This window comes from Dermacentor andersoni, chromosome 6 (genome assembly GCF_023375885.2).
Source record: "Dermacentor andersoni chromosome 6, qqDerAnde1_hic_scaffold, whole genome shotgun sequence".
NCBI lineage: Eukaryota > Metazoa > Arthropoda > Arachnida > Ixodida > Ixodidae > Dermacentor > Dermacentor andersoni.
Window position 1 is genome coordinate 115,399,616 of NC_092819.1, and position 7,622 is coordinate 115,407,237.

Sequence of the window (7,622 nt, forward strand, 5' to 3'; positions counted from 1 at the left end):
TGACAAAAAGACAAAGTGACACGTCGATGCGACAACTTCACTAATTCTTCAAGCTTTAGAAACGTTTTTGCGTCATGTGATTAGTGAGACGAAGTCCTTTATGACGAGTTCATTCTATTATTTGTTTAACAGTGTTTAAAGGCCACTTTATTCTAGTGATGTGCAGAGGGGAGCCTCACATTGACGCACCTGCCTTTCTTTCTCTATAAACCTTATCGTAGTTGAAAAGAATGGAGTAAAAAACTCGCGCGGTACAAAAGATAGAAGCGGTTTTATGTTATTTCAAGTAACGCTGGAATTCTGGCGAGTTGGTCAAATATTGTCTCGGATAAACCCGCTGTCTTTGTACACAACTTTAAAACGGGGTGGAATGCGCACCGATTTGTGTCGCTGTCTCTTCGCTGACTTCCATACCATATTAAAGTAGTTGCATGCAGAATAAGAAGATTAAGAAGTTTGCAGGGACGGCATGGCCGCAATTAGTACATGACCGGGGTTGTTGGAGAAGTATGGGAGAGGCCTTTGCCCTGCAGTGGGCGTAACCATGCTGATGATGATGATGATGATGATGATGATGATTCAGAATAGCGCGTTTCTCCAAAACAGTGGCACAGTTCTTGATTGGGCAGTTACACGATTCCTTCTTTTCTGCCACTTACCTTTCTACACAGCCCGAACAATTGCACAGGTGTACAAAGCACCATATGAACACTATATTTCCAGGATATATTTTCCAGAGTGTGGGAAACGGTGTGCTTATAAGGTACGACATACCATCATGTCTTTAAAGCCCTTATTATTGCGTCCTGATGCGTCCGTTTTGTTTACCTACCATGTTGCCACTGAAACCATGAGATTTGAGAGGTCCCTGAGTATGTGAAACGGCGTACTTGGTTCGTGAAGCTAAGTTCATAATGTGGTTGAATGACTTGACTAGCAATCTGTGGAAGTGAAAATGAGCAGTCGTGCTTTTTGCTATATTTGATTGTGGCTTTTGTAAGGGATGTACCAGTTCATTGCTCTTCACTTCATGAAACCGCAAATTTTTAGAGGCGATATGTAGGCTAAGCGCAAAAAAAAATGTAACAATTACCACCAAATTCTGGCCCGGAGCCATTACATATATTGTCTGATTACAAGCAGCGTCACCTTCAAGGGAACAAAAAGGTTGTCCTTACGGGTGATTACAATCTACCAGGTATAAAATGGGATTCGTACGATGCTGGTGTTGTCGATAAGGACAGCGCTGATGCGATACTTGATATGGCCTTCAATAGTGGTTTAAAGCAAATTATTCAGCAACCTGCACCTGTCACTTCGTCGAACAGCACAATTCTTGATCTAACTTTTGTGAGTGAAAACATTCCTGTAGAGAACAAATCATGGGAAATTATTGACGGAATTTCGGACCACAAGGCAACCAAATGCTGTCTATCACTGCCGTCGTCAGCACGCTCAGAAAAATTGATCACACGAATATATGATTGTAAAAACGCAGATGACCTTTTTGATTATCACTACCCAATTTTTCTTGTCTTATCCACAATAAATTTGTCCACAATAAATTATCCACAATAATAAGATGAATTATGGGCGAAATTTAAGACCTATGTATAGCACTGTTTATCAAACTTTGTACCCATGAAAAAAAAAAAGAGTGCATAAAAGAAACCCTTGGATCACGGACTATAATACACATCAAACGTAATATGCCAAGGCTGAGGAAACTTAAGAATAAGACACCAAATCCCTGCTACTCTGAGAAAATTAGCAAATTGGCGCATGTGTTGAGAGCAGGGATAAAACAAGCAAAACATACGTACATGAACGTCACACTTAGCAACTTCATCAAGGCGGCTCCTCAAAAATTTTGGAGATATTTTAACGCGAACATGAATAAGCAAAGCAATTTGCCGCCTAAGGATGCTTTCCAAAGAGCAAATCAGATCAATAACTATTTTAAATCCATTTTTACACAATACAACGGAACTTCACCAGATTTAAACCACCAGCCGAGAGGAACCGACGACATACTTGGTGATCTAGAGCTAACGAAATCAGGTATACTTTCACTGCTGCTTAACATCGACATTAACAAATCTTGCGGCCAAGATGGGATTCCAGACACTTTTCTCAAGAGATACGCAGAATGGGTCTATAAATACCTCTTACTTATCTTTAAAAAATCTCTAGAATCGTCTGACGTTCCCAAAGACTCGAAAATGGCAAAGATTGTCTCGATTCTCAAATCAGGTGTCGCAACAAGCCCATCAAATTATAGACCGATCTCGCTAACTTGCACATCTTGCAAAATTCTCGAACACATCATACTAAAACACATCGTAACTTTTGCGGAAGATAATAACTTGCTTAGCAACAACATGGTTTCAGAAAAGGTCTGTCTACTGTTCAGCAACTGACACAAACTGTTCATGATCTCGCTCTAACAATTGATAACCGCGGGCAGACTGACATAATATTTTTAGATCTATCAAAAGCCTTCGACCGGGTATCCCATCCTAAACTCCTGGGCAAACTACAACACATTCTCGGATCTGGCTGCATAATAAACTGGGCAAAAGCTTATCTTGCAGGTCGACAACAGTACATAGAAATCGAAAGTCAGCAATCTGATTGGGTAGAGGGGTCATCCGGAATACCACAAGGAGCAGTATTCGCACCAATTCTCTTTTCACTATACATCAATGACATGGCAGATAGCATGAAATCAACGATGCGCATGTTTGCAGATCGCATTATATATAGGGAGATTAGGAACCATAATGATCAAGTAACACTAGATCATGAGCTTGCGCAAGTAACAAATTGGTGTCATGCATGGCATATGAAGATTAATTTAGACAAGACTGTTTTTATGAGAGGGCGCCGAAAAAAAAACCCACTAGAATTCACCTACACGATCAAACAGCAAAAATTAATGATAGTCGATGATTATAAATGTTTGGGCATTGTCCTATCATCTGATATGAAATAGGACAAACATGTGTTACACATCTTCTAAACGATGAGCAAAACGTGAACAAGGTGAATGCAGGAGCCAATGTTTCGACAAGTGGACTTGTCTTCTTCGAGGCCTTCTAAGCCCTTGAAGAAGACATATCTTCTAAGGCATTTACAACACTTTGTCCACTTAAACGCCCTTTAAAATCTGCCTCGCCAGACACTAAGATGCTAGCCTACGCCTCAATCGTTCGTCCTATACTAGAATATGGTATTACCTGCTGGTTCCCCCGTACCAAATAATGCATAAAATGCCTAGAAGAAATACAGACAAAAGCCGTCAGATTCAATTATAATAGGTACAAACATAATGATTCTCCGACAGAACTCCTTGATAAAGCTTGCCTCCCGACTATTTGCAAGCGTGCTATATTCTTACGCCTCAAGCTTCTATTCCACCTCCTTAACGGGGGCTGCAAATTAAACAGTGGTGCATATGTATCTTTTTCTAAACAGCGATACACTAGAACTAAACATTTTAAACATTTAATTGAATACAGGTCCCACACAGACACATTCAGGTATTCTTTCTCTCCTCAGACAATCAAAGACTGGAATTAGTTGCCTAGTGATATTATAATTTGCTCACCTGACGATTTCCTATGCTGCAAAAATACGTCTATGAGTAAGCATCTTGATTTATAAGTATCGCCTACAGACACCACATTTTGTCTCTAATTGGTTTTGATGTTCTTTTTGTTGTTTATCTTATGCTTCTGTATTTCAGTTCATTAACCTTTAAGGGCTGACTCAGGAAGGTCACACCCTCTTATTGTATTGCTCAACTACGTCTTCTTGTAAACTACAATATTGACAAGTGTATAAGTTTGTGATTCATATTTTGATAAAATGTATTTTCCCGTGTCCTGCAACGGCCTCCAAATGGAGGCTAGCAGTATGTATGAAATAAATAAATAAATAAATAAGTATAATTACTCGTATTTCTTGAATGCCAATATGAACGGTGTAAGAACTCAAAATACAGTCAAAATACACTCAAAATAAATTCAGTTTTTATCTAAAGTGATTACCATCGGAGGAGATCATGTTACCCATATAAATGGGCGCAGACAGTCTGTTACTGGAACGTGTATTATATCGATATGCTTTATCGCGAGGGTGTCACCGCTTTCGGAAGACAGCGGGCATGGGTGTCTTACTTGTGTTGCGCTAGAGATGTTTTTTTTTAGGGTGAACTTGGATGTACGCAATATTCTTTCGCTGCTGTCAGCAAGCTGAGTGTTTTCTGACCCGCAGGAACGCCTACCTTTTCGAGTACGTGCCCACTTCGGGCGAAGTTGTCTGCAAGCGCCTGACAGATCCCGGGAACTTTTACGGGCTGCCAGATTGGTTCCTGGAGGCATTCGAAGGTTACTGAAGTGTCCACATCAGCTGCTCTTCTAATCGCACCTCATGCGATGATTTTACGACAGCTGTTCTTCTAAAGACATTTTACAAGACAAAGGGATTGATATTTTCTAGGCGCCCCGCAAAACGTTCTACTTGAAGATGTACGACGGTAGCACATTGCCCTATGGAAGATCCGAGGTATATTGTTTACATCATGTCATTCTTGCAAAATTGTAGCTGTTTTTAATAATGTTTCATAGAGCTAATGATTGCAAACTTTAACGTTTAATGAAAGTGCTCTCTAAAGATTGAAATATTTCATGTATTTACACTAAAAGGTAAATGAATGCCTACAGAACTCGTAATATTCACTGACAAAGATGCATAAAAAACAAAACATTTGTTACACCTGCGTGATTGTCATTATTTTCGTTGGTATGACGGGTACAGCAGTGTCTTGGCGGAATTCCTCGAATATGTGATCTGTCACACTTCTACAGTTCGCTCTCGGTCCTCGAAACGAGTGTTATTTCTAACAACCGAAGTATTTCTTTGCGAAGTTGCAACATCTTTAAGCAGCTGCACCACAATGAAAATAATGTTCTTAGAAAGCGGGCACAATGGAACCTATTTTGCCATGGCGCTTCCCTTGCCCGCCACGATATTTGGCGTGCCAAATTTCTTGGCCTTAGAGGAACGTGAGGAAATCCCACACGAATTATGCACAATAATGAACCCGTAGAAGTAGCAAAACAAATAGCGCAACTAAGAAACACCTTCATGTCAAGCGATACACTCGTAGTGGCAAAAGGTTCAACTCGTGTGGTTTGCATAGGAAGTCTCCTGAGCTGCAAGAGGTTCATGGCCTTAGTAAGCAAAATGGGTGGACAGGCCAGTTTACATACATAATAAGATGCGACTTACACTGGGCTTAACGACGTTGACATACGATTGTTCTACGCCCTAAATGCGCTATGATTTCATCTGTGCTAATTATGATCTGTACTTCGCAGTTAATTTCCTAATTTTCGTAATTATTGGAAACAATATAGAGGGTCGATACAATTTCCAAGCTTTCCAGCTTTCTGCTTGACTACATACTCCTCATTCATTGTTTCGCACACTTTTCTACTACGATTTTTTTTCTAAGCATTGACTGGATTAAAGTGGTTTTCCTATTCTTAATAAAAGGAGCTTAGTAGAAATGTTCTCAATTACTGGAAAATATCAAACGGTCCTATGCCTCTCCGAAATTACAATGTCTTCCTTTTTATGCTCTATTTCCCTCTTTACAAATCCTTGTTACGAACGAAGTTTCGAGGCTAAAGCCTCGTAGCAGTGATTATGAGTCTTGTAGCGGTCAGGCTAGCTTTTTCTACGTGAGCAGGAAGTGTTCCAAGATGCAAGGTAATAATGTGGACAGTCACGTTTGTTGACGTACGAGGTGCGGTGAGGAGGACTCGAAGGATATATAGTCGGACAGGTTGCACAGTTGGACATATAATTAACACTCCACTCTTGTACAACACACAAGGTTAGCACAAGACTGTCCTCAAATGCGCCGAATCCTACGACGCGGCACACCGCAGTTCCCGTCCATCGCCCACTAACGCGCGAGGACCGGGCGTCGAGGCATAAGGCCCAATTGAGTTTGCTCACACGTGGTTGCAATCTTCGTTGGGATGCGGTACGCGGCGGAGACGGCTTGGATTGGGTAGCCAGTGGCGGTGACACGGCGACAAGCCGCTGGCGTGGAGGCTCGAGATCCCTGGTAGTGCTGGAACTCCGAGAGCACAGGAACCGGCCAGGGACAGGACACGGCAGGAACATGGCTCGATGGCCCTTCAGGAGGCTGTCCTGCGGTACACCCTGGGTAGCCCTCTCGGGACTCGTTCACGAACCTCCTGGGCTCGTTCGATCCGCCTTCGCGTCCGCAGCTGATGATGATGATGGTGCCTCGAATAATGAGAAAAACCCACTATGGGGGACAGGCTCGTAAAATCGGCTGGTAATGTGATTGAAAAAAATTAAACAAGTTAATAAATAGATAACACGAAAAAAGGAAAATGAATAGTCCAAGATGAGAAATGAACTGCTATTAAATGAGATACAGTAGTGTTTAATACGGTAGCCAGCATTGCTTTGATCGGAGTAGTAACGAGAACATTACTGAAATGCATAAAGTAAAGGATATACTTAAACATTAGCAGGTTAAATTTCGGATAATAAAATTAACAATATTGTGACACGCTGACGAAGAACATGTTTTAATCATCGTCGGAGGAAGACGATGTTCGGGGTTTCGCGCGCTGTCTACCATCTTGTCAGCTGATATAATTACAGTAAATATTCTGTAAATACACGTCTGACTGTTTTTAACCCCGTAACATTTTTGGTGGAGATTGCGGGATCATTATCAAGACGGATTTACGCAGCGGGCCCTCCTTGGCTGCATCTACAATGCCAGCTCAAGTCGAGGATGCTTTGGGCCCGTCGGCACCCATGCCCACCGTCATTCTAGCACAACCCCGTGACCCAGGCACCTTTTCTGGCACCGACGACACTGATGTTGAAGAGTGGCTTCAACTATATGAGCGCGTGAGCGCAAGCAATCACTGGGACCAGACCATCATGCTCGCGAATCTGATATTTTACCTCGTGGGCACGGCATGCGTCTGGTTTCAGACCCATGAGGAGGAACTTACCAGCTGGGACATTTGTAAACAGAAACTCAAAGATTTGTTTGGCAAGCCTGTTGGACGTCAGCGCGCCGCCCAAAAAGACCTCGCTTCGCGTGTCCAGACGTGCAAAGAATCCTATCTCACTTACATCCAGGACGTGCTCGCTCTGTGCCGCAAAGTGGATCCGAAGATGTCCGAACCAGACAAGGTTGCACATGTCATTAAGGGCATGGCAGATGATGCCTTCCATCTCCTTGTCTTCAAGAATTCTTCCACTGTGCAAGCCACCATTACCGAATGCCGGGTGGTTTGAAGAAGCCAAGAGTCGCCGCAATGCCCAGCCATTTCCCCGCCTTCCCAACACGGCTGCTACGTCCACCTGCGAATACCTGCGCAGTCCGCCCACACCCAATCGCTCTGATGACATCCTCCATGTCATCGGACGTGAAATGGAAGCCGCATCTCCTGTCACGATCCCAACCCATGGCCCCGAAAATTGCCAGGCGACCGTCTCATTGATGCAGTCCGTCGTGCGCCAAGAATTGGCCAACGTTGGCTTGACCAACGTCT

At 42.7% G+C, this 7,622-nt stretch overlaps 1 protein-coding gene across 1 annotated transcript in view; it reads left to right on the forward strand.

Annotated features, from left to right (window-relative positions):
• Nucleotides 1-4,782, forward strand: part of LOC126522209 (decapping and exoribonuclease protein-like) — a 78,747-nt gene extending 73,965 nt beyond the window's left edge. Inside the window, exon 6 of the mRNA XM_055066313.2 lies at nt 4,279-4,782. Coding sequence (XP_054922288.1) covers nt 4,279-4,399 — 121 coding nt within the window. The 3' untranslated portion in view covers nt 4,400-4,782. The remainder of the gene's footprint in view (nt 1-4,278) is intronic.
• The last annotated feature ends 2,840 nt before the right edge of the window (nt 4,783-7,622 follow it).